Source organism: Nothobranchius furzeri, chromosome 17 (assembly GCF_043380555.1).
Source record: "Nothobranchius furzeri strain GRZ-AD chromosome 17, NfurGRZ-RIMD1, whole genome shotgun sequence".
In the NCBI taxonomy this organism is placed as follows: domain Eukaryota; kingdom Metazoa; phylum Chordata; class Actinopteri; order Cyprinodontiformes; family Nothobranchiidae; genus Nothobranchius; species Nothobranchius furzeri.
In genome coordinates this window covers 43,321,634-43,337,355 of record NC_091757.1, presented here as the reverse complement: position 1 = coordinate 43,337,355, position 15,722 = coordinate 43,321,634, and the positions used below count along the sequence as shown (strand labels likewise).

General features: G+C 40.7%; 2 protein-coding genes across 3 annotated transcripts in view; one reads left to right on the top strand and one right to left on the bottom strand.

Annotated features, from left to right (window-relative positions):
- The window catches only part of rasa1a (RAS p21 protein activator (GTPase activating protein) 1a), a 33,255-nt gene extending 23,644 nt beyond the window's left edge, over positions 1 to 9,611 (top strand). The window contains exons 7-26 of one of the 2 annotated variants that reach the window (XM_015972485.3): positions 140 to 192; positions 288 to 438; positions 601 to 679; positions 938 to 1,061; positions 1,167 to 1,323; positions 1,457 to 1,544; positions 3,528 to 3,608; positions 4,153 to 4,310; positions 4,390 to 4,466; positions 4,561 to 4,733; positions 4,824 to 4,983; positions 5,069 to 5,211; positions 5,308 to 5,423; positions 6,551 to 6,637; positions 6,727 to 6,794; positions 6,882 to 6,970; positions 7,047 to 7,124; positions 7,268 to 7,402; positions 7,480 to 7,559; positions 9,417 to 9,611. In XM_015972485.3, the coding sequence (XP_015827971.1) occupies positions 140 to 192; positions 288 to 438; positions 601 to 679; positions 938 to 1,061; positions 1,167 to 1,323; positions 1,457 to 1,544; positions 3,528 to 3,608; positions 4,153 to 4,310; positions 4,390 to 4,466; positions 4,561 to 4,733; positions 4,824 to 4,983; positions 5,069 to 5,211; positions 5,308 to 5,423; positions 6,551 to 6,637; positions 6,727 to 6,794; positions 6,882 to 6,970; positions 7,047 to 7,124; positions 7,268 to 7,402; positions 7,480 to 7,559; positions 9,417 to 9,465 (2,146 nt within the window). In that variant the 3' untranslated portion in view covers positions 9,466 to 9,611. Of the gene's footprint in view, positions 1 to 139; positions 193 to 287; positions 439 to 600; positions 680 to 937; positions 1,062 to 1,166; positions 1,324 to 1,456; positions 1,545 to 3,527; positions 3,609 to 4,152; positions 4,311 to 4,389; positions 4,467 to 4,560; positions 4,734 to 4,823; positions 4,984 to 5,068; positions 5,212 to 5,307; positions 5,424 to 6,550; positions 6,638 to 6,726; positions 6,795 to 6,881; positions 6,971 to 7,046; positions 7,125 to 7,267; positions 7,403 to 7,479; positions 8,171 to 9,416 lie in introns of those variants that run through there. The other variant, XM_070546086.1, reaches the window with a different exon arrangement.
- ccnh (cyclin H) lies at positions 8,427 to 13,563 on the bottom strand. Its single transcript, XM_015972486.3, has 10 exons — positions 13,413 to 13,563; positions 13,207 to 13,331; positions 12,985 to 13,107; positions 12,817 to 12,890; positions 11,436 to 11,649; positions 11,197 to 11,360; positions 11,021 to 11,091; positions 10,813 to 10,918; positions 9,093 to 9,156; positions 8,427 to 8,582 (listed from the first exon to the last, which is right to left on the bottom strand). Exons 2-10 carry the CDS (start codon positions 13,321 to 13,323, stop codon positions 8,556 to 8,558), a joined length of 960 nt encoding a protein of 319 aa, XP_015827972.1. The 5' UTR covers positions 13,324 to 13,331; positions 13,413 to 13,563; the 3' UTR covers positions 8,427 to 8,555.
- Between the last annotated feature and the right edge of the window lie 2,159 nt (positions 13,564 to 15,722).

The window sequence follows — 15,722 nt, the reverse complement described above, 5'->3', positions numbered from 1 at the left end:
AAAAATAAATGCTGACATTGAAAGAAAAACAAATTAACGCTGTCTAGTGGCAGAGTGGATAATAAAGGTGTTATTGTTACTCTGGGCATTGGTGCTTAAATCTTTTTTTCTTTTCTTGTTTGTAAAATCTCACCTTTAGCTGGTATTATGGAAAAATCACCAAGCAAGAAGCGTACAACCTTCTGATGACCGGTGAGATTTCTCTTTGTTCAGCCAGGGCTTGTTAGTTACGATAAACATATTTCTTTCAGCGACATATCCAAACTTGACTCGTTTTTGATTCCTAGTGGGCCAGGTGTGCAGTTTTCTCGTCCGGCCATCAGACAACACACCCGGGGACTACTCCCTGTTTTTTCGTACCAGTGAAAACATCCAAAGGTTTAAGATCTCCCCAACTCCCAACAATCAGTACATGATGGGAGGGAGGTACTACAACAGGTATGTCTGTCAGCGTGAGGCCTTTCAGTAGGTGAAAAGGCAGGAATGTAACAAGATGTCGAGCTCTAATTTTGGTGTCTGTTTTGTTTTTATCGTGTGCATTTATAATTCAGTGGTCAAAGCTCGACTATTTCATCTGACTTGCTTTGTTCTCTTTGTCAGCGTTGATGACATCATCGACCATTATAAGAAAGAACAGATTGTTGAAAGATACAACCTGAAAGAACCAGTTTCAGTACAGGTGAGCTCAACTGTTGACAGATATTCCAAAAATGTTTTAACGTTCACTCATTGGAACAAAATTTCATTACATTGCTGAAGGATTTTGAAAAAGGATTTTTAAAAGGTTCTCTAGCTGATTTATTTGTATTTTGAAAGAAAAGAAATGACTGTGTTGTAGGACCACCTCTGGTGCAGCAGAAATGACATTTAAATCTATGAAATGACTAATAATGAATATTTTAGTTGTAATTTAATGTTGTGTTTGCATTTACTGTAGCACCAGGAACAAGTACTTCCTGACACTGTGGATGGGAGAGAGATTTATAACACTATAAGACGCAAAACAAAAGACGCTTTCTACAAAAACATAGTCAAAAAAGGCTATCTCCTGTTTAGCAAAGGTATCTAGTCCATTTTGTCCAGCACTTGAAATAAGGCAGAAATTTAGTAGCTTCCTGTTTAGTTGTCAACTCTGTCAAGATCCCAACTTTTCCCTTCATCCTCAGGAAAAGGAAAAAGGTGGAAAAACCTTTACTTCATCCTGGAGGGTAACGATGCACAGCTCATTTATTTTGAAAGTGAGAAAAGAGCAACCAAACCCAAAGGGCTGATCGACCTGAGTGTGTGCTCCGTGTACGGCGTCCATGACAGTCTGTTTGGCAGGTATGGTTTCAAAGGATGACTGCAAAGTCAATATAAGCAACAGCTTTACATGCTAACGGTTGTTTAACACCTCTTAAAACCTTTTTAGCTTGTGTCATTGAAAAATTTGTAAAGCATCTGTTTGACTTTTCAGGCCAAACTGTTTCCAGATTGTTGTCCAGCACTTTAGTGAAGAACAGTACATTTTCTACTTTGCAGGAGAGGCCCCAGAGCAGGCACAGGTAATGATAACAATAATAAAGACTTATTTCTGTACCCGAACAGTTTCATCACACTAAGTAGATCTGATGTGAGTAACATGTTTAGTTTGTAGAAACCTTTAAAAGGCGTATCTTGGATTTTAAGCAGTAAATTTGTTCCTAATTTTACTGTTTCTGTTTTAGGTTAAGTTACAAATATATTATAACGTTTGGATTTTAACTATTTGGAGTGAGAGGAATCTTGTGTGACGAGATATCAGATTGAAGAGGTTATCCGCATATGTAGCAGAATCACTGGAAAAATGATGAGATCTGGTGTACAATTTATGGCGTGTACGTCTCAGTTTGGCCACATGGTGGAGGCATTTTTCATTATTAGAAATAACTAACCTCATAATGACATTAGGCTGCTTGATTGGTTATTAAGTTAATAATATGACTGTTGATGGTAGTTCACACTTTAAAAATTAAAATATTTTCTCTGCAAATCAAAATGGACTAGGGATACAAATTTATTTATGATATTTACGAATGAGTTCATGTTAAAACTTGAGCCTTTAGACTCATCCAGGCATAAGAAAAGACACCTAAACTCAAGGGAGGACCCTGTGTTGGGCTTAAACACAACCCATGAGGGGAGATGGATGTCTCCTAACGGAAAAGCTCATCGTGCTAAATAATTGAATTGTGAATTTTCACATGTAGTCCTACATCGGATCAATATTATTACCTTACAGTTCTTTATAATGGACGGTAATGTACCTCCTCCATAGTGAAATATAGGATTATTAATACTAAATAAGTAGTATAATGACAAAATATTTATCATTTCAGGTCCATCGCTGTCGGTCGCTGTCTCCTAAAAGAAATATAAGATTGTTATATTTAGCCAGTAAACTGTTTGCTGCTAATTTGAAAATACTTCAAGAGCTGCTTGTCCATTTGATTGACAGCTGCGGTTCACCCCTGTCTTCTGTCTCCATAAAAGTCATTTGATCAAAAGACAAGTTGAGTTTTACACACTTGTCTGTTGGTGCAGCCAGTCGCGGATCTAAGGCTACAAACTGGCTTGTTTTGACTTCCTTTAAAGGCGTTTCAAAGTTTCTTTGTCGTCCATTATCGTGAAGGTCCAATGTGCAGCGTGATGTCACGTCCAAAGGGTCGACACCTCAGTAGAATCAGAAGCACTTGCGGTAACAATGTTAATTGCGATATAATCTTTCCTTATGTTTATATATCTCAAAATGACTGCTTATGAACATTCTCACATACAATATCACTGCAGCAGAAAAGGGACGTTTGTCATTTAAAGCGCAAAATGTATTTTACACAAAAAATAACCTAGTGATTTTTAATGTGTTCTGATTCTTTTTTTTTTACCTGATTCTTTTTTTTTTTTTTTTTTTTTTACAAAAAATGCAACACAAAAATTCTCAAAACATGAATAAAGATGAAGATATTTAAACTAAAATTTATATGAAAACACAAAATTCAAAACAGTTGGAACTGAACTTTTAAAATCTAAAAACAAAAACATCGCTTTCTGCTTTCTTGATTACTTATTGTTTTTTCCTGTTTTTCACTCACTCATACAACTTAAGTGTTACTTCAGTAGTGAATAACTGCCTGCAAAACCAACAGTAAAAAAAGGTTAGAGGTTTATTCTATACAAGCTTTTCTTCCTCCACCAGATCTATGCTTGCAATAGCCGCAATGCATTCGTCCAAAGTAGTCGCAGATCTGCAACATTGAAGCGCAGTCGCGATGGTTCATTGTTATTAAAATCTCTACCACTGGCAAAATTTAAATAATTTGTACCACTTACTGTTAATATCGCCAATAACTACATGATGCATGTCACAAGATTCATTAATATTTGGCTTAATGTTCCTTGTTTATTTGTTGGGTTTCAGTTAACTAATTGCTGGTATGAGTTGCAGTTTTGCTAGTTCCCAAAGACTGCTAACTGTGCTGTAACTTTCAGACTGTGTTCTGTTTTTGCAGGATTGGTTGAAATGTCTTCAAAATTTCTGCAGTAACCTAAGAAAAACCACAGCACCCACTTCCAACAAGAGGCTTAGACAGGTAAGTGTGAATATTAAAACATAGTGAAGCAGCTAAAAAACAAAAACTAAGTTAAAAGGTATTGGGAACATTTTGACTAGTGATGGACTTTTGGGGACAGTGTCGTTTTAAATTTCCAGTGTTACAACAGGTCTTGTTCTTCTATTGAAATCTGACATTCAGGACCATTTCCACAGATTGACTCAAACAAACAGCCCAGTCCTAATTTAGTTCCTTGGTTTGGGTGGCATTGAGGATTAATTTGGCTCCTCTGCACTATCCAGGCCTCCCATTGATGATCCCTGCTATAGTAGTGTCATCTGCAAATGTGATGATCTAGTAAGGGCATCGAGGACATCATAAATCTAGAGGGTAAAAAGTAGGAAGCCAAGCTCGTAGATAACTGACACTCTTTAAGTTTCAGAGCTTTCTTTGTCAGCTAAGTCAAAAATGCATGTATCCTGAGGCAGATAGAGATTGATCCAGATTTGTCAGGTGTCGGGAGCAAAACAGCGAAGTTGTAATTATGGCGAATAACATTCATTTTGTGTGCGTTTCCTCTCAGGTGAGCAGTCTGGTGCTGTATGTGGAGGAGGCCCACAAGCTGCCTATGAAGTATTTCACCAACCCCTACTGTAACATCTTCCTGAACAGCATCCAGGTTGCTAAAACACACCCGAGAGAAGGGCAGAATCCTGTCTTCACTGAAGAGTTCATCTTTGAGTGAGTCGGTGCTCGTTCGTCTCCTTTCGTTTCACGATTGTGTTAGCAAAATTCCAACATGCCTTTTTTGTGTTTTCAGTGACCTGTCCAGTGAAATTAACCGATTTGAAATCAGTCTGAGCAACAAATCAAAAAAGAGCAAAGAAAATGATATTTGTAAGTGATCATAAATTAGAGAAAGTAATAACCTTCAACTCTACAGTCCCATTTTGATCTTTTCCTTGTTGTCCTCCTCTTTGTCTCCTCTCAGTGTTTATGCGGTGCCAGCTAAACAGTTTGAATAAGGGTCAGATGAATGATGAGTGGTACTCTTTGAGCTCCCACGTTCCTCTGAAGGGCATCGAGCCCGGCACCTTGCGTATACGCTCCCGATACTCCATGGAGAAGATCATGCCTGAAGAAGAGTACAGTGAATTCAAGGAGGTCAGGCCTGCTGAGAAGTGGTTCTGATTGCAACTTTTTGGCTGCAAGCATGGCTGTTGAATCAAAACGGTCTCTTTATGTCCTCTACAGATGATTTTGCAGAAAGATTTCCATGTAATCTATGCTTTGGCCCACGTGTGTGGTCAGGACAGGACGTTACTGGCGAGCCTCCTCCTGCGCATCTTTAGACATGAGAAGGCTGAAGCATCCTTATTAATGAGACTCAACGACAGAGAAATCAGCATGGAGGGTGAGACGCAGACGGCGTGATTTGATGTGAGGTCATTTTAAAACAGCTTAACTTGAGTTTGACTTGGTAACGCGCATCCTCCCAGATGAAGCCACAACACTGTTCAGAGCTACCACGCTGGCCAGCACGCTCATGGAGCAGTACATGAAGGCCACCGCCACTCCCTTTGTCCATCACGCACTCAAAGACACCATCCTGAAGATTATGGAAAGCAAACAGTCGTGCGAGGTAAATGAATAAACCTGCATGTAGCCTTCATTCAGCACATAGAAATAATTATCTGTCCAAATGTCCTCTTTCATGTGTCCCTCCCTTCCTTTGCAGTTGAACCCTTCCAAACTGGAGAAGAACGAGGACGTGAACATGAACTTGACCCATCTTCTAAACATTTTGTCTGAGCTAGTGGAGAAGATCTTCATGGCTGCTGAAATCTTACCATCGTAAGCTCCTAACACCTAAAGAGCAAGTCACCCTCAAATCAACTTTTATTTTTTCTGATAAACTATATAAATCCGTATCTGATTGTGCTGCAGACTCGTGTAGTCAATAGTTTTGCACTTTAGTGCATTTTAGTACACATTTCAATTTTCTGCCTAAAACTGTCAGTGTTTTGTCGTTGTCCGGTAAAAACTCTGCACTGCATTTGATATAAAATCTGCCATCGCTATTGGCTAAGGCCTAGTCCACACGTAGCCGGGGTTTTTTAAAAACGAATATCCGCCCCTCCAAAAACTTGCATCCACACCACCGCGTTTTAAAAACAAACTCTGTCCACACGTACCCGGATAAATACGTTGTTAAGGACATGCCAGACCTGTAGGCGGCAGTACTTCCCCCGTTCTTAACCTCGTCCTTCGTCTGTGGTCTTCCGCAAGGAGCAGTAATTCCGCTTGTAAAAACAAACAAGCAGAAAGCGCTTGGACAATTGATGGATCGGGTAGTGACAGAGCGCAGGTTTGAGGGCTTCCATGATGTCGGCTAGTGTAAACACAGGTTGCACACGTGATGTCAGCATTTTTTTGTCGCGGAAAGTGACGTTGCGGACCTTAACACTCCGGTTTTGTCTGTCCACACGCAGACACCCAAAACGGAGAAAACGCAGATCTTCACTTTGGCCGGAGTTTTTAAAAAGATCCGTTTTCGTGTGAAAAAACTCCGTTTTCGTGTGGATGACAGGCCAAAACGTAGAAAAATATCTGCGTTTTGGCAGATCCCCGGCTACGTGTGGACAGGGCCTAAGAGGTACCTTAGAATGTTAGCTGGTACCATATGATGTCACAATGTCATTGTGAGCATGTGTGTGTGTTTGTTAGTGGCTCCGCCCCTTTGGTCTGCTAGGCAACAGCATTTGTTGCATTTTTCAAACAGGAAATGGGAGTGGAGTAATACCCTGGTAGGGGGTGACTTGCTCTTTAAAAAATGGTTTTACTGCTTCATCATTAGACCCAAAGAGTTCGGCTGATTTTGTGTGTGTGTGTGTGTGTGTGTGTGTGTGTGTGTGTGTGTGTGTGTGTGTGTGTGTGTGTGTGTGTGTGTGTGTGTGTGTGTGTGTGTGTGTGTCACACAGGACATTGAGGTATATCTACGGGTGCCTGCAGATGTCTGTCAAAAGGAAGTGGCCCAATAACACCACCATGAGGACGAGAGTTGTAAGGTAAACCAGCGTCTCTAAACAATCTGAATACTTTGATGGGTAAAGGCTGTTTTTGCTGACTAACTTCCACCTCATCTGTATTTTTCTAGTGGTTTTGTCTTTTTAAGACTGATCTGCCCTGCCATCCTCAACCCCCGAATGTTCAACATCATAGCTGGTAAGTGTGTGCTAAAAAAACATCCCGAATATGTTTTTACTGCAATATGGAAATCAGTTTTTATGGACTCTTGCTCCTCCCCTCCAGACCCTCCATCTTCAACAGCAGGTAGGACCCTCACACTGGTGGCCAAGTCTGTCCAGAACCTGGCCAACCTGGTTGAGTTTGGTGCTAAGGTATGAGCTCATCCCATTTAAACTTTCACAAAATGCAAAAGTATTTAGCTAATTACTGATTTATTTTTATTGACAGGAGCCCTACATGGAGGGTGTGAACCCTTTCATAAAAAATAACAAACATCGGATGATCATGTTCTTGGATGAGTTAGGGGTGAGTTTCATTTCTTACTTTTTGGATCAAACCTTTAAGCTGAATATCTGATTTGTTTAAAACTTTAATGGTTGGTATAGTATCTTTGAGAGACTGAGGCCCTCTCTTCACAAGCAGACAATAAAAAACTGTCACGTTTGTAGAATGTCCCAGAGCTGCCGGACACCATAGAGAGCTTTAGGGCCGACCTGCCGCGGGACCTGGCCGCGCTGCACGAGATCTGTGTCGCACACTCAGCTGAACTTCGCATCCTGAGCAATGAGAGGGGCGCACAGCAGGTCAGAGACTGACGATCACAGCTCCAAGAGTTCAAAGCTTGCTCTAGAAGTCATCGTACTCTTGTTTTTTTCTTCAGCATGTGTTGAAAAAGCTGCTGGCCATCACCGAGCTCCTCCAGCAGAAGCAGGCTCAGTATGCCATGTCCAACAGCAACAGGTAGTACTGCTCTCCTCTCGTCTCCCCATCCAGTTCACCTCCCCCCTGGAGTGCAGCCCTGCGGAGGCCTAGCATGCTCTTCCTTCATCACCATGGCAACCCATCCACCACTCTCCATCATGTCTTCCTTTGATAGTACCTCCCACCCACCCTCTCCTATCATCTTGTCTGGTTCACCACAAGACAGCTATGCAACAGCAGCAACTGAGAACAAGCAACTTAAAACAAAACTGACAGCTGCACAGGAAAAACGTTTCCTCACGGACTCTGTTTGTACTCTGATGTGTGTACATTTGATTTTCTTCGTCAAGAGGGCCAAATATTTGATTTTCTAACGGTTTCTTTGGCAATCTGCTACCAAAACCCAGCAGGCACAAAGTGACTCGAGTAGTTCTCATCTCAGCGCCCCTCTTTCCTTTAAGTGATAACTGGATCCTGAGCAGTGATGCTTTTATACTGTAACTCCTGACTGAATTTTAAAGTTACAGTATCTGCAAAGTGCTGACAAAAATAATTTGTCCTTTTCTGTCTTTGTTTTCTAGATTTGAAACAAAGTCTTTGCAAAAAATCTGGTTATTTTATATGAATAAATTCTCTTGCTGGAATCATGAGTTTAAAAGTGAGAAACTTGATTTTTTTTCTTCCTGGTTATAATTGTTTTCAGCTATAATAAAGATTTTCCTTTGCTAACTCGTGGCCAGACAGGACAAATAATCAAAGAAACCAAGTAAAATAAAATGTTTACAGCAGTAAATTTTTAGTACAGACTGTATAACAGGCATGCATGCACTTATTAAACTGTTTTTGTTAAGTAGCTTATGGAGTTTTTTCATTGTGACCTAAAAAGATGAAGGTATACACACATCATTTCTTTAGAAAACATATTTTATTTGCAAAACAAATCTTACACAAACTGATAAGAGGCCTGAAGATGTAAAGAAAATACAATTAAGTCGTAGGGATAGTTCCTTACAGCTTGATTCGACTACATCAAGCTCACATGAGGTCTTCGTCACTCCAGTCCTGAAAAGAACAGATTATTTTAACTGACGTCTACAAATTTTGCTTAAAGAAAAAATCTGAAGTTTTCTCCCAGAGGGCACCATCTAGAGGTGGGAAAATGTATTACACCTTTAAGCCCCTCTCCCTACTTCCGTCTTTACGATTGGAGGCAACGTAAAACACTCCATTTTATAACTATTCTCACGTTAAGGTGTTAGTTTGTATATTTTAAAAACTCGTCCATAAGAAATGTCGCCAACTCTGTCTAGGTACTCCTGCATTCACGTGCACACGTCCGTGATTGGCATATCTGTCTGTAAGCGGATGTCTAACCCTACTGACTAATGCTGAGTGCTGCTCAATCCTATTGCATGGGGCTGGCTCTACGGAATGGGCTAAACAAAAACAAGATGTATTGACGACATTATCACATAACAGGGTAATACTAGCACTTCCATGACTTTCTAAAGTCATAATTCCTGAAAGGGGAAAACCTCCAGATGGCTGCTTTAAAAGGTCAAAAAGCCTCACCTCCTCAGCCAAGCGAGGTTCCTTGGCCACGTGACCATCTTCCTCATATCCCCTCTTTCGTTTGCTGCAATAACAAAAATCAATGTAAGACGTTAACCAAAACACGAGTTTGCAAGCCACCTCTGCTGGTGAACTTTGTCCTCAGTGTTTATGCCACCCGTTCCCTGAAGTCTAGTGCCCTCTGCATCTTCACGACCTCCATGAGTAGTTTTAGTCCCCCGTCTCCATCTTCACGTAGGCTAGTTTACGCAGTACTGGTATTTTAAACGCAACATCACTCGTTGTTCACACCTCTTTCACAAACATGTCCACCTTATTTTACAGGACAGAGTGCACCATCATGTCACTGGCTGCTGCCATCCAGGTAATGTAAGTTTTCGGGATTTTCACCTGCGAATCATTTAGCCAGACCACGCAGCGAGCCAGCCCAAGCGGGGCGTCGCTCCCTGAGGTGCATAACGGAAGACTAAAGAGTTCCTACTTGTACTGTGAGCATGTGGCCTAGATTCCTGGAGTACAAATGCAATACGACGATTCTTTATGGAAGAACCGGCTTGCTGCATATCTGAATACTGTTCCTCCAAAGCCCCTTTCCTAAAACCACCTCAACTACAGCATCCCGAACTTGGACAAAGGAGACTGCAGATGGTTTTCAGCTCCCCTGCGGAAATGTTTGACCTGTTTTCCCCTCATGAGTCTTTTAGTGTTTATGGTTGGTGATGAACAAGAAACCAGACAATACTGACTTTCTGTTCAATGACTCCTCTTTTTGGACAACTACAGGAGACCTGCTGTTGGGAGAGATCCAAAGCACTGAAGAAGCTGTTTTTCTGCTCATCAGGGAATTTAAACATAGCACCTCTATCCAAGACAACACAAGCCTTAATTCCCCTTCTGCTCACCATCCCATCCTGATTTTATAAGCACTCCACCCAAACCACTACAACTTCTTTGTTTATGAGCCTTTCTGCAGCATGCAAGCTCCCGATTTATTTTTCTAAGCTGCTTTTGTACGTTGGGCTAGTAAAGATACACGATGTTGGCGTACGATAATAGTCTCAGCTGAGAGTCTGTAGGATGTAGCAGTAACTCTTTTTGTGCATGTCTTCACCCTGAATGACTCCTAAAGTGTGTGGGCCTAAATATATATGCTGCTCTTAACCATCACCTGAACTCCCTCTATGCCTTTAGATGTACATGAAAGCTTTGAGACACTGCAATCTGCCGCCATCGCAGGCGGCGATTCGTCAGTAACACCTCTTCACCGGCTGTTTTCATACAAATCTGCGCCGAAGTCATGCCATGCACAGATTAATTTAATTATTCTAGTAATCTGGGTCGGCCTGTTGTGCCTCCTGCAGAGCCAAATGGCTGCAGAGCCTGAATCTGTGCCAGTCATATCTCAGAAGTTTACCAAACAGTTTACCGTAGTTGCACTGGAGATACCACGGACCTCGCCAGGTGTTAACTGGAGACGGACGAGTTGCAACTGTCGAACCTAACAATCCCATCAGCTATACCAGTACCAGACATGGTACGGATGATGGTTGCAGCAGTGTAGCATTTCTGTATTTCATACAGCTGACACTGATGTGCTCCTTTTTATTTTTCTACCTGAAACTAAACCTTTTGCATCTTAGATACGAGAACCTGGCTGAAATAAAACTTACTACAAATGTGTGTGCTGTGGCTCAATATTTTACACATTTAATATTCTTACTTGCTTGAAATGGCAAACTCAGCATGGATTCTCTCCAACTTCTGCTTGTAGATGTGCACCTCCTCTGATTTGGGGAGTTCATACCCCCTCAGGAGAGTTTTCATGCCTGCATCAGCAAAGAATACAAAAATCTTTAAAGCAGAAACGGAGCTCAAATAGCCCAGTATCGCCATCTTGTGGTGCCAAACTGAAACGAGCGTATACTCACGTCTCATTGAGTCGTACATCTTTGAAAGAGTGTCTCTGTCCTCTTTCAGCCCCAGACATTCAGTCATGTAGCTGGGCAAATGAAATATTAAAAGGGGTATAACAATAAGACTTGCATTCAAATCAAGCCATTTAAAACTGTTCTGTTGCATTTAGTTAAAAAAATTGGTTACCTACCTTTCCATGTTGATGCCAGCTCTAGAAGCACTGTTCAGAATAGCCGTGAGAGCGATCTGGGAAGGAGGAAACAAAAGCCCTGCATCTGTCATGGCCGCCTGGGCCAGAAAGTCATCTGCACTCTTCCTCAGTGACTCCGGGTTCTCCATCGTGGGGTACCGAGTCTAAGAACATGACTGTTACACTGTGATCTACATTTAGACTGATGGTTGTGTTCCAGAGTAATGCTCAAACAGCACCTTGAGATCAATGAGCAGACCCTCCATGGGTCTGTAGGGGTTGTGGACAACCAGGTGGAAATTGAGCTGCTGGATCAGAAGCAGCTCATACTCGAGGATTTGCTCCAAGACCCTTTCCTGTCCTGCTGGGGTCTCCTGCAGAAGGTTGCCTACAAACTGAGTGCTGGACACATTGAACTCATCCACTTTACAGGACAAATATGCACAAGTTAACCTGAAACAAGAAAGAGGGCTTTAAATAAGCAGCTGAGTGACAAGAACAATCCTGAATGAAGTGAAATACAGAGAATTAATGTCATAAAATCTCACATTAAGGCGTTAACCTGATCTATTTCTCTATCTAGTAACGGTCAATTTGACTTTCCAATGACCAAAATACAACTATAAATATCTTTGATTCCCAAGTCTTTGTAATGACATTTTTGGAAAACTAACAGCATTTCAGAACAAGGACAACACACCAACAGTCAAACATGGTGGTGGTAGTGTGATGGTCTGAGACTGATGGATGGATAGGCGAAGCTGATGTGGTCAGGAATCTACAGCTTCCACAAAGACCAAAAATCATCGAGTCTAATAGGAGCATTCACACCGGCTGGGGTGTGGTGCAGATCTGGAGCTCTGGAAAGTTTCTGCATGGAGTCTTATTTTTTCCAAGCACTGCATGCTGATTGTTGAGGTTAAAGACATTACATGAGTCACACAGGAAGTGAGATGTGGTTCAGTAAGGTGCATCCAGTATTTTTCAGAATAAAATTTGTGTAGCATTGTTTTTCTGGCTTTTTAAAATCATGACAGGGATATCAGTTCACAGTGTATGATAGTTATTTTATAAGTATATTTTTATTATGTCAACTTTCTAATCATTTGGTGGTTGGAGCAACTTTCCAGAGACATTCCAAACATGACCAGCAGTCAGTGTAAATGGTAGTCTATCTGCAGAAGCCATATGGATTCTGCACCACATCTGTTCTGTACTCGATGTAAATGAGGGTTAAAGAGAATTCTGACCTTTAACCTTGAACAGGCCGGCCAGACTCATCCAGTTGATGCAAATTCTTAACTGAAGTTGTTCCAGCTGAGGGTGTTACTTTTCCCACATAGCTTTAATTATTTAATAAATAAAATCAGTTGTTTGAAAACTGTTTTGTGTATTCACTCGAATGACCTCTTAACTGGTTTATAAAAAAACTAAACAGAAGAAAACTGCAAGGGGGAAAACTTTTTCACAGCACTATATTCTTCAGATGAGAGAACAAAAGTAACTCATTCTTACAAATATGTTGATTTTATAAATTCGGTACTTATAAAAGTCAGGGAGTGATTTTGCGATAGCTGTATATGTTTTAGTGTGTTGTCTGCCACTGTTAGCTGGACTCACATGATGATCCTGGGGTGGTACTCCATGATGGAGTTGTTCAGGTAGAATCTTCTGAAGTACATGAGGGCTGTGCCCTGCAACAGGTGAGTGACATATGGTTTATGAGACAAAAAAACAAAACAAAGAAAAGTTGGATTTAACTAAATAAAAAAGACAAAACACACATACCACCACAGACTTGGGCATTATGGGTTTAAAGGCATTGCAGAAGTCAAGCAGTCGCCTCTCATAGAGCCGAAATAAAGCGTCCTCCTCATGACGCTCCAAAAACAAGGAGTCACTCAGGCCAGGCTGGATTTAAACCGAACAGTCATAGAGTGTCATAAATGTGTGTTTACGGTGTTCTATAAAGCTAGCAGCCATGTCAGGTATAGCTAACGGCTTACCTACCTTTCCGGTTTCTATAGCTTTCTTACGGAATTTCCCATTAGCGTTACACCTTTTCTGCTCCAACTCATCCTCACCTTTAAAGGTCCAGAACTTTCTTTGTGAGCTGTTGTGGAACATTGTGGTTTCTGTAACGACAGATGCGACAGAACTGTCTGACAGAAGGAGGAAAATACAAACATGTGACGAAACTATTAACGTTAACTTACGTTTTGGTCTCTAAATACGCATTGTATCACCAAAGAGCGGTAGTGTTGATCAAAAATAAATATAATGGTAGAAAAGCTGTTTATATCCCCATTTATAATCAAGTGTACTCCTGTTAAGAAGCAAAAAGCCACACAACTGAATCACCAGACGTCGCCGAATGTTGACACAACTATGTCTCGTTTTAATGACGCAAGCATCTACCGTAATGCTTAGAAAAGTGCGCACTCATATCTAATTCTTGTCATAATGGATTTTGATACAATGTTCAAATTGTGATTTTATAAGGGAAATTACTCACCAGTTCAATTTATTTATTTATTTATTTATTTATTTATTTATTCGTTCATGTATTTCCTCATATAGCTACAAAGAAAGCCCTTTTCTTTTTTGCAAATAAGCCAAAGGTTGATGACTTTATTTCATTTGTTTTTATTTAACCTTAATTTAACCAGATGAGTCGATTGAGAAATCATTCTCATTTACAACAACAATCTGGCCAAGAGGCAGCAGTAACAGGCACTTAATTAGATTTACACCAAAGAAAAGCAGATAAAACATACAGATTAAAATAAGATAAAACAGTTATAACTGTTCTCAATTACAACATGTACAATTGATACAAACATACTTTAAACTATCTGTAAGTACTCAGAAGCACCTTTTCAAAACTATTGATTGCAGTGAATTATTGAAGGTAAATAATGGAATGTATGCAGTGATCTTCAGTGATTTTTGCAGCTCATTCCTTGGAAGCACCAAACTGGAATGCGACCAAAGGAGGTGCAAGCTTTGGAAATAACCATAGAGATTATTTACTGGAAGTGCATTTCACCAGACATTGTTTGTGTTTTTCTACATAATCTTTCAAATATTAAAGAAAAATAAAAAATCAATTATGAAAAACATACAATCAGATTAAGCCATTATTACTCTAAAGGTTAAAATAGCCTATACAGTTCAGATGGGTAATGAGAAACACTTGTGTTTTGTTCACAAATGTTTGCCTACAAATGATAATCCAAACATGGTCCTTCCCATCCCACCTGCAGAAGGTTTGAACTCCACGTGGTTCATGAGTGTGTTGGACTCAGATCAGTTTTTTTTACAGCAGAGCAGGGCAGCACTGACTCTCTCAGCATGTTTATTAGACTGAGCCTCTCAACCCCCACCACTGTTTCCGTATAGTGTCATTTGCATAAACATGAGTAATTTATGAATAATAAATGCACCAGCGTTCAGCGTGAGTCGTTAATTTGCATATCAGCACAGCCTTGGTGCGGTGTTATCATGAGCCCTTCAAGCCTGCATAAACCAGAATCACAGAGAAATGGTGGCTTAACAGGTATGTGCTGAAGACTGTTTTATAATCTTAATCTGTTTCTCCACAGGCGGTAACTGCTTGTGTGTTTGCGCGCGCGTGTGTGAGCTCTGTCCGGGGATTGGGCGCGTGAAACTGTTCCGCCTGAACCGTGCACCGGCGTCCGCATGGTTCGGGCTTGCCCTGGGAGTTGCATAAGCATGAAGTGTCGATGCATTATTGATGAGACCGTTGCAACATTTACTGTGGGTGCGCGCGCTAACAGCACGTATGCACATAACGCTTTCGTGCACGTAAAATTTAAATATCGTGTGTTGTAGCGCATTTTAAAAGGCCTTTTTTTGCATTATTTTGTGATGTGTGATGCATTATTGTTGGCTTTCCATACATAACTAAGCTTATGCTTCTTTTTTGTTGTGGCGCTCTTGGTTTTAACAAGATTTCCTCCATATTGTTCTTAATTTACTCATAGCAATCAGTCAAACTCAAGGAGAGATTTACAATTGTCAGAGAAGATCAGAGGTCATGGGGAAACATCACTCCTACTTGGATGATTTTGTTGCATTGCCTGGCTCAGAGCCCTTGTGTAAAGTCCTGTCTGCACAGGAAACCCATGCATGCTTAATTAAATGCAAAATCAAAATCAGACAAATTTCAGTTCAGCCACAAATGCTACATCTCTTTACCTAAGAAATGATTTACAATAGTACTGATAACGAAAGACAGGAAAACGTTGCTTGAACAGTATCTTTGGTGTAGCAAGCATCTGAATAAAAATGCAAATATTTAATTTATTCAGTGACTTCGTGTGATTTTAGTTGCTGATTTGATATTCCTCACATATTGCTGCAGCTTCCAAAACCAATTCAGCCTCACACACCAGCAATTAAATCTCGGCCCCTTCTCTTTTGTGTGTGCATATTCATTTTCTGCACCCCACTCCCCTCCTCTCCATAATTGATATCACAGTTGCCATGGCAACCAAAGGGGG